The sequence below is a fragment of the Idiotropiscis lumnitzeri genome, chromosome 8 (genome assembly GCF_059441095.1).
Source record: "Idiotropiscis lumnitzeri isolate Australia: NSW breed Sydney's pygmy pipehorse chromosome 8, RoL_Ilum_1.0, whole genome shotgun sequence".
Classification (NCBI taxonomy): domain Eukaryota; kingdom Metazoa; phylum Chordata; class Actinopteri; order Syngnathiformes; family Syngnathidae; genus Idiotropiscis; species Idiotropiscis lumnitzeri.
This window is the reverse complement of record NC_142398.1, coordinates 10,872,857-10,887,809: the sequence shown is the minus strand read 5'-3', so window position 1 is coordinate 10,887,809 and position 14,953 is coordinate 10,872,857. Positions and strand designations below refer to the sequence as shown.

General features: G+C 37.6%; 2 protein-coding genes across 2 annotated transcripts; both read right to left on the bottom strand.

Moving 5' to 3' along the window:
• Positions 1–517: 517 nt before the first annotated feature.
• On the bottom strand, positions 518–6,744 carry LOC148332131 (suppressor of cytokine signaling 1-like). The gene is made up of 4 exons (XM_088301685.1): positions 6,662–6,744; positions 3,462–3,874; positions 1,527–1,708; positions 518–948 (listed from the first exon to the last, which is right to left on the bottom strand). Exons 2-4 carry the CDS (start codon positions 3,717–3,719, stop codon positions 624–626), a joined length of 765 nt encoding a protein of 254 aa, XP_088157811.1. The 5' UTR covers positions 3,720–3,874; positions 6,662–6,744; the 3' UTR covers positions 518–623.
• A 1,458-nt stretch (positions 6,745–8,202) lies between these two features.
• Positions 8,203–11,532, bottom strand: LOC148332130 (ATP synthase F(0) complex subunit k, mitochondrial). Its single transcript, XM_088301686.1, has 3 exons — positions 11,317–11,532; positions 9,678–9,770; positions 8,203–8,378 (listed from the first exon to the last, which is right to left on the bottom strand). The coding sequence occupies exons 1-3, from the start codon at positions 11,383–11,385 to the stop codon at positions 8,280–8,282; spliced, it is 261 nt and encodes an 86-aa protein (XP_088157812.1). The 5' UTR covers positions 11,386–11,532; the 3' UTR covers positions 8,203–8,279.
• Between the last annotated feature and the right edge of the window lie 3,421 nt (positions 11,533–14,953).

The following is a 14,953-nucleotide window of genomic DNA, read 5'->3' as shown; positions in this document are numbered from 1 at the left end:
TACCAGAGCTCCGGCCGGCGTACGTGGCAGTTAAGCCGAAGAGGAACAACTTCCGCCCGGGCATGAGCGGAGCAGCGCGAGGCTGTCAGTTATGAATGAATAAATGAATAAATAAATAAATGAAGAATGCCACCTTTCATTTCACAGGGCACACCGGATGGCGTACCTGCAGGTAAAAGTCGAAGTAATTAAATAAATACAAAAAGAAGTAATTGAATAAATACAAAAATAATGGCTGGGGAATAAAAAAATAAGTTTTAATAATAATTTTTTTTTTTGTTATAACATGAATTTCACTTTCTCTCTCTCTACCCGTATATATATATATATATATATATATATATATATATATATATATATATATATTATTATTTTTTTAAGCATTTTTGAAGGTGCGCCGCTACTTCGCGGATTTTCAGTTTTCGCGGGTGGTCTCGGTCCCCATTAACCGCGATAACCGAGGGTTCACTGTATATATATATATATATATATATATATATATATATATATATATATATATATATATATATATATATATATATATATATATATATATATATATAAACATATATTTTTTGGGGAGAGAGAGAGAGAGAGAAAATGGAAAATATGTCAAATTCCTACTAAATCGAGTAAGGATAGGCATGAACATAGTCTTTCATCTCACAACTGAGTCCTGCTAAGTTTTTCATGTTCTCTGCTCCATACGTGTGCACCAGAGCCCTCCGGCAGATCTGCTTGAGGCACTCGGGCCGTTTCTGGCGATACGGCGCGGTCAACTTGCACATCGGTCCCATGTAGTAAGCCAGCAGATCAAAGAGGGAGGCGAACGTCTTTTGGCTCCCACAGAGACCGAAGAGCAAATTTCTGAGCACCACGCGGACGCTCGTTGGCCCGTCGTCACTATGGTAGCTCAGAGTGAAGAACACGTCCGGCTGCCCGCTGTCTCTGGAAAGACAACATTCTGTTATTTGCATGTCGTTGTTGTGGCTTGTCCCATCTGGTGTTGCCACAGCAAGTTAATTGTTTAAATTGGTGAATATTACGCCTGGCGCCTTTCCTGAGGCAACCCAAAATTGAACCGTTCCCGTCTGCATGAAAATCAGCAGTGCAATCAGTCCCTTGCATGAGTAGAAAATAGAATCCACATGGGTCCACACAACAGAGAGACGGCAGCCCAAACACAAAACACACACCACTTAAGAGAAACTGCATGCTGTTGTGGTAGAAATGGGCCAAGTATTATAACTAAGTAATAACAGTACTTGCAATTGTAGTGGATAGCCACAGATGAAATGAAAATCTGCATAATTGAGAAGCTGGCGCATTATTTACAGTAAGTAATTACGGTCCTGCGTATGAGGACTCATTTTATCATCTCATGTCGCCAGAGTAGCGATGTAGTTCCTGTGAGTTTTCTTTTCTTTCTTTTTTTGTGTTTAAAAGCATTTTCATTTTTACTTTATTTTTCCCGAAAATGATTTTTTTTAGTTAACTATGATAACCAAATTCCAGACTGGAGTTACCTGATGAGGAAGGTGCCCGGTGACTCCAGCTTGAGGATTTTGTGCGCCTCCGCCATGTTCATCGTTCCCCAGTAGTAGGAGCTGTGCTGGAGCTGCTGGTGAGTGCGCTTCACCAGTTTGTACTCTTCCGGGCTGATGAACGGACGCAGGTGAGTAGGCAAGCTGGGCGCGTCGCCTCCGCTCTGCACGTACAGTGGACAAAGAACATGAGCACATATCACACAATCAAATGCCTACTTTTAAATTTTATATAAGGGGGCCTGTTCCTGCTCTCAGCAATAGTCGGGATTCATCAGTGAAACATTTGTACAACATCCAACCACCAGGGGGCAATATACTACAGTCATGCAGACACAAAGGAAAAAGAATAGTACTTTTTCTAGAACTATGACTGCAAGTGACTCAGTATGGTCCAACAGAGACGGGTAGGCATACGAGGCAATTGCCTCGGGCCCCCGAATTGGAAGCTGACATTGGTCTTTTTGCCAATGACAAAATGACAGAACTTTTCGACATGTCACCAGGGCCGGGTCTAGACAGGGGCAACAGGGGGCCTTGGCCCCCTTAAATATTAGAGAGAGTTTGCTTGCATTCAATTCTGCTGGTCATTCTAAGATTATGTATACAATACAATAATGCACCCCCCCCCCTCAAGATTTTTGGCTGCCGCCTCATACATGCCTGTCGAGACCCGGTCTTACATCTAACGTCAATACAGTGGGAAAAAATTACACAGGGCTCTGACTAGCTGTCACCGCCTCGTGTGTTAAGGTCAAGTCACAGCCAATATCGATCCATATAATTTACACATACAAGGTGCTGGGGGTTCTTTGTAGGAGTTCTTGAGGCCAAAACAACAACAACTTACGTCTATGCTCCTGCTTACTACGATGCTATAATATTGGTCATTTTTCATAGATGATAAAGAATATATGCCTGTGAATATTGTTATCTCCGCATATGTTATTGTCCACTGTATGTAATCAAACAGTCATTTCTTACAGATTTTCAAAGTATGGCCCGGGGGCTACTTGTGGCCAGCCCCACAGCCTCTGACCGGGCCTCGCTGTCACCACAAAGTCAAAGTAAATAAAACACAAAAGAAAGTATGTGGTGCCTTTATTTTGAAAGTGTACTTTTGTTTTATGTGCTCATGCTAGTTCAAGAGAGGTAGCGAGCAAAAGCGGCAACTTGTGTCTGAAGCGTTGCCAACTTAGCGGCATTTTAGCTATATTTAGCGACTTTTCCAGCCTGTCTACTTTTCCAAAAATAGAGGTTGGCAATATTGACAATAGTGGTTCTAATGTTAGCAACATTCTTATTTCCTGCACAGTTTGGAGAAAAAGGCCAAGAATATTTGGCTTGATAATTTAACGCAAATCCACATTTTCAAAAAGTACATGTATTTGGTGCATCATATGTCAACATTGTATCATTTTACATCACTGTCAGTAATATTATCCTGCCCACTTATCTATATATTTGTGAGTCCTGACTAGGACAGTTGGTAGAAAAAAAATGAACATTATAATTTTTAAAGAGTATATATGGATTTTTAATGACCACTTATAAATTTGTTTAAAATATGTATTTTGTCATTATAACTACACACTATATCTACTCACGTAGCAATTCATTTAAACAAAATGTGCCTTTCCTAAATACATTAAAAAAATAACAACAACAAAAAAAAAACGGCCAGCATTCCAGTTTCTCGTGCGCTTTTTGCAAAATTAATTGCCCACAAGCATCCACTTTTTAAGATTTTATCTCATGTTTAAAAACGCTACTTCCCACTAAGCTAAAAATAGTATCTAGAGTGGCGTTTTCGTAACAGGTACAGTGTGATATTTAAAAGCGAAACTGACATTTTTTTTAGGTCACTGCCTTGCCTTTATTCCAGTACAACAAGAGAAAATAACGAGAGCCAAGTACCTGACACCAGGTTTCAAGTTGCTCGTCTGAGAGGTGAAGATTGTTCACTTGAATCCAGTGCAACGTTTCCAGGGGCTTCTCTGCAATGTCCCGGTCCTGTTCTGCACTCTGGGCTCGTTGAGGTGTCGCAGGCTCGTCGGGAGCTTCACTCTGCTTCTTTTGTTTTGCATTCTTTTTCTTTCTTACTGTTCGGTTAGGTTTATCTCTAACCATCCTATTGAAGGGAAAACTCGGCTGGACGACCACATACTGTACCATTTCCTCCCCCGTCCGTAGCCGGCCGAACGTCGGCTCCGGGTGCCATCAGCTGCTTGGTCCACTTTGTGGTACCATGTTGCTTCTAGTCCACATTGAATGGGGAGAGATGCCTGCTTCCTGATGTGGGCTCTTGTTTGACTTGAGGTGAAAAATCGCTGAAACACATGATACAACAGTTCATTCATACATGCGGAAATTTTTACAACAGTTAAAAAAATAAAAAAACACTCACTTGCGGAGGTGGCAAAAGTACTCACATTCTGTATATTGTCGCTGTCCTGTGAAAAACATGAGTGGCCATTTTTTTTTCTTTTTTTTTAATGTTTTGCGTTAATGCGATTCCCTCATTACGGATATTGCATTAACGTGAATATTTTAAAAAATTGCTAAATTGGAGACAAGTGTTTTTTTCCTGCTGTAATGTTCTTGACAGAATTAAAAAAAATAGGAAAATGAACATAAATAGTTCAGGATGTGAATTTCTGTGATTCAGTCGTCAATATTTTTAACGTTAGCTCTGGTGCGACCAAGTAAAGAAGTTGGGCGTGCCAGTTTGCAACTAGTTCAAAAACAGTCTCAAGCCGCGCTTTGATTTATTTTTAATTTATTTTATTCAAGTGATGAACATACTCATGTTTGAGGTGGAATTCATGTAACGCAAATGTTTGGTATAAATGGGTAATTTTCTAATACCAACTGTTGCTTAATATCTGTATTTATTTTAATAGTGCAAATTGATCAAGTCTCTTCTAACAATTCGAGCAAAAAAAAAAAAAATGAAAGCATGTATCATTCCTCCTATATCGTATCGGACGATATCGGTGCGGTGTCGGACATTATACCAAGTCGCAATATCGATATCGGATCGCAAGTGGAAAGAGTTTTATCGGGACACCCATGGTGTTTTTCACAGGACAGCGATGATATACACCCTAAAAAGAAAAGACCGGGTTGTAGATTTTGAGCAGATTGATTTAATTTTACCCAAGCTTCAGTTAATTACTTTGACCAAGCAGATTGGGTAGAAGAGCTGAAGTTGGTCGTCATATTTTTGTACTGAAGTCAAAGTAAATTTAATGGGACATTCTTAGAAAATCCATCCATCCATCCATCTTCTGTACCGCTTCTCCTCACTAGGGTCGCGGGGGGTGCTGGCGCCTCACCCAGCTATCTTTGGGCAGTAGGCGGGGGACACCCTGAACTGGTCGCCAGCAAATCGTAGGGCACACAAAGACGAACAACCGTCCGTGCTCACTATCACGGCCAGGGACAATTTGGAATGTTCAATCAAACTCCCATGCATGTTTTTGGAATGTGGAAGGAAACTGGAGTACCCGGAGAAAACCCATGCAGGCACGGGTAGAACATGCAAACGAAATGTCCTGTTTTTTAAATAAAGGAAAGGAACACATTTTTAAATCAGATTACTTAATTAATTTGCAGATTATTATTATTAAAATAATTGTGGTTGGCAGCTCTAATTTAATTACTGAAAACTTGGTCCATGAAGTGTAATTACTTTAAGCACTTACCTCAATTTCTTTAATCAGTTTTCCAACTTACATACCAAAAAAACTCGACTGTGAACTCCCTCATTAATTAATGTACACGTAAAAGAATTCTGTAACTGATACACAAGCCGAAGGGTTGATTTCAGTTTCACTTTGAAAGACAAAGCGACACATTTACAAAACAGCAATCGGAAAAACGCAGTGTGGACCCCCAAAAACTCACTGTTCGGCAATACCCTCCCCTTAGCAAAACGTAGTTTATTCAAGTATACCATAAGGAAACTTTTTTTTTTTTTTTAATACTAAAACGGAGGCAGTACACTAAGCGTACATTTCGAATGCTATATCTTATAAACTAAACTTATGCTTATATAGAAGCTTAAAGTATTTCATATGTATTCCTTCTGTAAAGTATACAGAAATTGTAAAGTTATAAGCAGAGCTGGGCAGCCTGTCCTGAGGGTGGAACGGTTTGGATGAACAAAAATGTTTTTCACTATACTGGCAAGCAGTTTTCCTCAAGTTGTATATGTTGAACATCACAGTGCTGAAGTTTACAGGGTTACAATTGTTCAGTATAACTGAATTGTCTTCATTTGCATTAAAAAGAATTACAACAAGTATTGAAAACAGTTGACTCGCAGAATGGTTTGGCAGTGGTGTTTTGCACATTTGCTTCAACGAGAAAGCATGTTGTTTTCATCGATTCAGGCCAAACAGCTTTAATGATTTCCGTTTGTAATAACATCACATATGAATGTACTTTTATCATTGATCTGTGAATTTTTACACGACTATCAAGTTTACTTGTAGTACACGACCAAGTAAAACCAATAAACTAAACTGTGGACTAGACGTATACAACTGAACTAGGATGTCAGTAGTATATTGAATGAGTATACTTACAATATACTTTTAAAAAATTAATTTGTTCCAATTTAGCATGAAAAAAATAAAATAGTATACTTTCTAGCACACAAGTACATAGTTTGGAGTACACCTTATATGCTCCCACTTACGTATAAATGTATACATTATACTACATTTCGATTTTTCTTTCCTATTTTTTAACGTTATTAAAAGACGGGGAACCCCAGTTTTATAGATACCCCCCCAAGTAATTTATTATTTACGTCAATTCTTCCCGGATTTGTACGATTCGCAGTCACTATACCCCGCGAATAACGGGGTCCATTGTACATCACAAAGACGTCAACTCTTAAAATACTTTATTTATATTGGTAAACTGTCATATGCAATTCATTAAATTGTACATAAAATGTTGTTCATCCTAACATCCAACAATATGTAAACAAAAATCTTTAATTTAAAGAAACGTGCATTAAATCACATTGTGCAAATACCATCCTCTTCTAAAAAATTAATATATACCTAATTTAAATAAAAACAATATCATTAGAGCGCACTTACTAGATTTGCAGAGGACTTTTGCAGCTTGCCACTCGACCCCACTGGCATCATGTTTTACTTTCGCTTTAACTCTTGGAGAAAGAGCGCCACAGGGAGGAGGAAGAAGGGGCGTGTCTTAGATCTTGGTCTGGTTATGTTAAATCACGTGACTTGCAGGTAACGCTGGTGGGTCTACTTTCTCTTTCGTTGGGCTTTTATGGTGAAAAGCGTTTTATTTTGAAAGGCACCGGAAATGCTAGTCGGGCTCGGTAAGATTGCTGCCTTTGTTCACTGAGCTCGAGTGATGAATGCATACTTCATTTAGCCCTCTTTCGGAAATGTGATTATCACAGCAGTAATATTAACATTTAGACCAAAAACAAATAGACCATAAAAGTAAAGAGGAAAGAGCGGCGTCTGAAGGAAAACTAAAAAAAATCTAAAGACAGACGAAATGTAATCAAATTTAAGGTATTGCCTCTGGGGCTGTGATAAAAAAAGCATAAACATTGTCCAATTGCTACCACGCACCGTTGCTCAAACTATATTGAGCCATGGCATATATTTTTAGATTAGAAAAAGCGCCACATTACAGATACTTTTACCTGTGGAAAAAAAGACTCCAGTAGGAGAAATGATTCAACTCAATTAAAAATGTTATCTGACTAAAAGTCAAATCAAGTAGAAACGTACAAAAAAAAAACAACAACTCTGTAATTGTACTTTACTTTCAAAAGTCAATTTCCGCCAACGTAAAAAATAAATACTGTCAGAAGCTCCACATTTCTGCTTGTGTAACACTTTTTTTTTTAACTGACCATGAAAAATAGATACATATTCCGCCGGTCAAAAAAGTTATCTTTTCCCATATTCAAGCATAGTGTAAATGTTCAAACAATGCATGTTCCAGGGGCTTACAAAATATTGAATAAAAATATTTAGGAATCTCTGTCTCTGTCTGCATTTTAATGTTGGTCATAATGGAGGTGCGTGGAAAACGGAGGTTTAAGAACCAACTCTGCACACTTTTTTTTTCCCACATACAATTTCTTCTTTGAGTTGTCGGTAAAAACAATTACAATGCATTTAAAATGTGCTTTATGAAGTAAGTTTTTGTGATTAACGAATATGTGAGGCGTAAATCTATTTAAAGGCATTTTTATAAGATTTCTCTATACTATGGACTCTATTGCAGTATATGAATCTTTAGCTTGGTGGATGGAATAAAGACTCATCAACAGAATGTAATTATCTGCCCCTCACCCCCCCAAAAAAAAAGATAATTATGGTTGCCAAAAGACACCAGCTGTACTGCGATGACGACTTTTTTCACATGCAAAAAGATTAGAGAGAAATCGAAAGGAACAGACTACGGTTAGCCACTTTCGCTTTAGAAATACATCATCGAATGACAGCCTGTTTCCGAGTTGTTTCGCTTTGCCGGGCAGATAAACGTCAATTCACCCACGATGACTATAGCTATAAAAAATACAGTAAAAAAAAAAATTAACTAGATAAAAAGAGATGACAAATGTACAATAGACATTTATGGACAACACAGATATCATGAAACATTTATTTCTGTCATATAATGTCCTCACATCATAAATAATAGGTCACAAACTTAATGCTTTTTTTTTCAGGCACTGCAGTCCTTCACAGCTTCTTTTTTGTCCTGTCTGAGCATGAAATAGGCCGCCGCTGTTACCAGCAAGACGCCGTAAGTAGCCAAGACGCACTGCAAGAGAGCAAAGAGAGATTTTCATCACTTCTGGATGGAAGATAAGACAAGATAAGATTTTCCTCATGTAGAAAGGTGTCCGTACTTTATGGACGGTACTGACGTACGTGATGAATTAGTTTGCGCAGTGGCGTAAAAATACGCCATTGTTTTATAAACAGTGTCAAGAAATGAGTTCTATTATTTTGACCTTCCTAATGCATAACAGCAGATATCTTTATACAGTAGTGAAAAAATATGCATGCATATTAATTACATGTGTTTGATAATTTTTTTTGCTTGCAAATTGTGCACAAATACGTGTTTAAAGTGTGTGGGAAGGGGAAAAGTGACTTCATTTTTTTTTTTTAACTAACTTTCCCTAATGTGTATGTATGTATGTAGTTCTAGTTTGCAACATCTGAGCCACAGCCAGTGAGGTGTGAGGTGAGGTAATTACTAAAGCCCAACCGCTATGGATTTTTTTAAGGCCAATTTTGAAATAATAAAATTCCAATAACTGGTTAATTTAAAAAATAGATAATGCAGAGGTGCATTGATTAATCAATTAATTGACAACAATGTGATGTCCAAATTATTGCAAAATATTGTTGATAACCGATTTTGAGACATTCTTAAATTTAAAATGGTCCAAATCCTTGGAATTTCATGTTTTTAACAGTAAATGTCCTCAGATTTCTGCTCAATGATACATTTTTTTTTTTGCCAATTTCTAACATGTTACGGATCAAACCAGTGACTGAATCATAATTTGTATGTACATTTTCTGCACCATCAATTTGCAATTTGACATATGTTCTGTTTTTCAAAAAATGGGTATAAATTACAACACGTTTTTTAAAATTAGATTATTCATTTAATCGACAAAATAATCGACAAATCAATAGATTATGAAAATAATCCCTTCTTCTAGCTCTAATATAACGACTAAAAATAACACCTAATATTTTTTGGTCCTTTAATGCTTACACTAATAAAGTGAAACTGTGAATTACAGGCCGAACATTTTGCTAACATTTTACGATAGATTCCCCTTTAGTATTTGTTAACAATCATCTTTTTAAAAAAGCAGGCACATTTTTTGATTTTTTGCAGAGGAAATGTGTCGTCAAAAACAATTTAAAAAAAAAAAAAAAAAAATCTGACAATTTTTGCTATTGTCGCCCAATTAAATTGGCCAGCTAATTAATCGGTCAGCGACTAGTCATTAGACTTCAGAAAGAACAGTCAAGGTGTTGAGATATGGTGCAAATTTAAGACTATGAACACAATTCCATATGCATATGTGTTACATACATTTCGACGCCCCTGCAGCGTGTAGCTATTGAAGTACTTTCGCAAACCGGACAGCTCCACCGGTGCTGGCGCTTCGATGCCAAAGAGCTGCCTCTGAAACGCCACACAAAAATACAACAAATGCGAAATTAGCTACAAGTTTTTAATGTCAAGTCACGCAATTTGCTTTGTAGCACAATGAATGTTCGGAATGTTTCTAAGGCACTGTGTGAACCCCTTGCCCCTCTGCACTGTGTGCAGGTTCATGTACTGTATGTGCTTGAGAACATACAATGGGTAGCGTACACAGGATATCTGTCCCCTTTGCTTGCTATTTTATTTTTCTTTCCTGTAACCATCATTTCCGTTGAGACGATGACGTTATCTAACAGGCAATCAAAAAACACGCCACACGTCTTATAGTGAAAGTGAAACAACGTGGCACCTGTGCATTATTACAAGATTTACAGCAGATAAAGAAAGTGATGACCGACATGTTAAAATAACTTTTTTTTAAAATTGTAAATAAAGCAAATACAGCACGGTTAAAATAAGTCATTTCAAACCTATTTTGAAAATGTTTTACCGTTTTTAAATGAAAACTGCCCACAATGATGCAATCCGAAGGCTTTTCATTTCAGCTCTGCTCATACTGAAACATGTGAGATATTTTTAGTATGGCACTGCCTGTTTGCATTTATTTCCTACAGAAAGGCTGGCTCTTTTTATTTTCTCTCGCATTTTGCAACAACATATTCAACAACCAAGCAATGTTGTAATCTTTGCAATTTTTCCAAGCCCTCCATCAGCTACTTTTGAAATTTAAGCTTCTACACAAAATGCACTGACAAATTCATGCCAGTAGACGGCACGTCATATTGGAACAGAGCATGTGTACCATAAATATGGTTTGAAGTAGGGCTGAACATTCTCTTCCATGTACTTTCTTTTTAACAAACACAGGCAAGAAATTAATCTGTATTGCAAATGGCAATACAGATTAGATTTATTATACAGAAATGTTTTGGTCACGCATGTTAGATTACACTAAAATGAAGACAAATGTACCAAGAATAAATATGAATGACCTTTTACCTGCTTCAATGAGTTGTTAACTTATTTTTTTTGTGTACATTCTAAAGTAGTATAATGTGCAGTTTCACCTCTACCATTATATTAATGCTTATTTGCATTAGCTGCTATCCCATAGCAATATTGTAGATATACTTACATTCGCTTTCATTCAATGTTCATACAATACATGGTTAGTTAACTAAGACTCTCTTGCAGTGCAACCTTAGGACAACTTTATCTTTTTAGTGAGCTCATTATTGCCATAGTCCTTTTTGGATAGTGAGAGTATAAAATATTGGTAATTTTCCCCAAGAGCACTTATTTGCACATTATCTGTAAATAAATAAATTAATAAATAATAATCATCATCATCATCATAAACAGTTAAGAGAATTTCGCCCCCCCCCAATTAAAACAAAACCTCCCGCATTTTGAAAACAGTGCAGAAGTGCAGTGTTGAAGACATAAATCTGAATTGCAGACATTGACGTGACGACTCCAACGAGAGGGAACAAGGGCCGCATTTATCCATAAAATATATTTCATCTTTTTTTAATCATTTACTCATTGAGTAGATTCTACTCACCTTCACTTCTGTTATTAGGTGGCCGAAACTAGTGAGAGGAATGCGCGTTTTAACAGGTGACGTCGGCATGACTATTCACTCAGATACCTGTTGCGCCTTGGTTAAAAAAGCAAGACTCAAGTATAATTTGTTACATTCAAAAAATGTCTATTTATTGTCTCTAAGTGGTCAGGAGAAGTCACTTAACACAACTTGCTTCATAAGTGCAATGTGTTCCGGGTTACTGTGACGACACCAGTTTATGGCCAATCACTAGGATGCATATTAACAATTGACCAATAGACACTCGGTTTGGAGAGCGGTCTTGCCTACAGTTAGATAAACGGCAGGCATGTAATTTCTCAGATTTGCCACAGGAGGGAGACATAGTCACTGTTCATCCCCATGAGTGCAGATTTGTAGACGTCTATCTAGCTATTATCGTTCTAAAAATAATTAGATTGATTTATTTGATATTTAATAAACATGCGGCACGATGGGCGACTCGTTAGCACGTCTTGCATGGAGAAAAAACACGCAGGTACGGGAGAACATGCAAACTCCACACAGAAATGCACCCTGCATGTCTGTACTGTGACACTTCCAGGTCATTTTGAGTAAACTGACATATCCATCCAACACATGAGTTTGTTAACACCCGGTAGCACCCTTTTGTCTGCTCTCAAACACACCCACCTGTCAGAGTTTGCTCAATTGTGCACAACAAGCATGACAAATTGTCAAAGCTCTACTTTCGTGTCAAATTCTTTCTGGTTTACCTTCTCCACGCAAACCTCTGCTGAATGTGATGGAGACGATGTCATGTTAAAGTTAATGTGATTGTTCAGATGTGTGGCGGCATCTGTGTTCACACTAAGCAGAAGGAGGAAGAGGGAGGTTACCGAGAAACTGCACAGTGGCACAAAGTGGAATGAGGGAGAGACAAGAGAGCAGTGCTTTATAGCAGAGGTCCTCAATCCTGTTTCTCTTGGGCCGGTGTCCTGTTTGTTTCCATCTTTCCCTGTTGCAGCACACCGGTGCAAACATTCAGATAATTAGCAAGGTCTGTAGAAGCTTGATAATGATCCTGTACATTTGAATAAGTTGTGTTGCAGCAACAGAGATGGAAAACAGGCAGGACGCCGGCCCTCGAGGAACAGGATTGACCTTGCCATATATAGTGAGAAAAAATATACGGTACATCGGGCAGGTTTCACATGTAATTTTGATATGATGTAATACATTGGAGCGTATGCGCATGTGTGAGTCAATACCCCATGACATTATGGGAAAAAATGCCGAATGAATGCATTCCAGACCTCACAACATAACCATAAAAATATGAAAAAAGGTGTTTACTTAGCTTTTGAACATAGTGGTATAATGTGGAATAAGTGATAAAAAAAAAAGTTGTTGTTTTTTTTTTACTTGTGCATACACAAGCCCCCGTGGCATTATGAGAAAAATGCTAGATTTAACATTTAGCCTTACTTGTAACGTATTTGCAAGTACGTTCGAACGAGTTTTCCAGTCAAAAATGGTACTTTGGCAGTTAGACACTTCTGTAATTAAAAATAAGAAGCCTTGTTGTCACACTTTTTTAATAAAAAATTTTCACTCTATTGTATTATTATAAAACATACAATAATAATATAATATAATAGAATGTAAAGAATTAAAGCACTTTTGCATCATATTTTAATCGTCCCCTTACGCTGTGCGATATGTCCACTAGGGGGCAATATAATACAGACATTGGCTGCACTCGGTTTTGACGGTGCAACCTGAATAAGACCGTCTCAACTCAGGAATAATAATAGTCATTTCCCGCAGAGGCTAAAGAATATATGCCTATGAGTATCATTATTTTGTTTATCTACATGTATTGCTGCATTGTCTCACTGTAAATATTGATTGCTTATAGCGTTATTTCTGCTTATATTGGCAAACAATAACTTGATTAAAAAATGACTTGACTGGTGGAATAATGATTGTGAGCCACAAGAACCTAGCCCACTGCAACCTTTAAAACTCAATTTTTCCCTCCTTTTCAAACAATGTCATGCTTCTAGATGATCTGGTTGGTGAGGTTTTTCAACGTGTCATTAGAGAGTATGGCTGTATATGGCGGAGAGACATCAATCAACTTCAAATGAGGTATTATTTGGATTAACCACGCAGCAATCGCATAGGATATTTTATTCAATACATGAATATTAGAAAATAAATTTCAATTATCTGAGTTGTTAAAGGGCAGTTTCTTTTTTCTTATTTGTAAACATGACGACTGCTACTGTGTTTGCTTTTCTTGTTTGACCACTACATTGCGTGTGCTAATGCCTGACGACAGAGGTATTCAATTAAAAGTCACAGAGGTCCACGACTAAAATTTCTTCCAATTAAAAGGTCCGAACCAAAGTCCAACTTCCCTTAATGTCTAGCCTATGTTCACATTTTTATATAGTTTCAATATTTAGTCATTTTCAACAGAGCGCACTTAAATACTAAATATTTAGCAATGTTCCCATTAAACACCTTTGCCAGTCAAACAAATATAAGGCGTTTATTTCATATTCAAGAAAATGTGGCTACAGGAATTTAAGGGTGCCACTTCCAGAAAAAAACAGTAAAATATCTCCTGCAGAAATATATCAAGTGCATTGAGTTAACATCTTTTACCTTTTTTTTTTTAAATCAAAGAGTTATCAGCCTAAAAAAAACGGAAAGCCTAATTATCCAAGGAAAACATGTTCAGTACACAATCAATAAAAATGGCTGTCCTCATGAAAAACTATTTCAAAATGAGCTTTGACACCACTTTTTCTTTTGAATATTTTTTTAACTTCTCTTAATGAGAAAAATGAGTTTGTGACTGCCCTGCCAGTGACTTAATTCTGGGTTGGAACGGAGTCAGGGCCATTGGGATTTGGCAGATTATTTCACACATCTGGGCTTTGTGTTTTCCTTTAAATAATGTTTGTGCAACCGTATTTAAGCACTCCTTCACAACATCACTTGAACGTTTTTTTATGTTTCCCCAAATTCCATGATACTTTTACTGAATATTCGTTTGCATGCCGCTGGGATGTAAACGAAAATGTAGAAATCTGTTATACTGCACTCGAAGTTCGATGTTTTTGCGTGCGCTCACCTCAAACGTCAGCGGATAACTGTGCACAAAAGGGCGGTGCTTTGTTTCGTTGCGGCGCTTCGCAATGTTGCGACGGTTTCGGAGCATATGATGCACACTGGTTTTGAATTGGCTGCAGCCAAAAAGATTGAAACTAAATTTCTCCGTCCATTCATTTACAAGACGCACCGACCTCGCTAACTTTTTAGCAGCACTCTCTGCGCAATTGGCAGTGGATCGTAAACAAAAGATTTGATTGGCTCAAATCAGTGACGCCTTTTCCGTATTTACTAGAATTGCAGTGCCGACGTTTGCGAATGCGCCCTGAAAAAAATTCATCATAGATTGGCCATGGGTCCGGTCCGAACCATCCCAAATGTAGCACACCCACATTGTGTTTTGACTTCGAGACTGTGTAGTTGTGGGCCGCTTCTTGTAACAAACGGACTACGTCATACATGAAAGTGGAAAAACCTTCTTCCAGTTGGGCCGAGGGTACAGCCTGACGAACCGACAGACTTCTGACGG

Coding starts and splice junctions, on each gene's coding strand:
- LOC148332131 (XM_088301685.1), bottom strand. CDS start 3,719: ATGGTACAGTATGTGGTCGTCCAGCCGAGTTTTCCCTTCAATAGGATG. Junction 1,709..3,461: donor AACTTGAAACCTGGTGTCAG/GTACTTGGCTCT, acceptor CTGTACGTGCAG/AGCGGAGGCGACGCGCCCAG. Junction 949..1,526: donor CCGGGCACCTTCCTCATCAG/GTAACTCCAGTC, acceptor TTGTCTTTCCAG/AGACAGCGGGCAGCCGGACG.
- LOC148332130 (XM_088301686.1), bottom strand. CDS start 11,385: ATGCCGACGTCACCTGTTAAAACGCGCATTCCTCTCACTAGTTTCGGC. Junction 9,771..11,316: donor ACCTAATAACAGAAGTGAAG/GTGAGTAGAATC, acceptor GTGGCGTTTCAG/AGGCAGCTCTTTGGCATCGA. Junction 8,379..9,677: donor CGCTGCAGGGGCGTCGAAAT/GTATGTAACACA, acceptor GCTCTCTTGCAG/TGCGTCTTGGCTACTTACGG.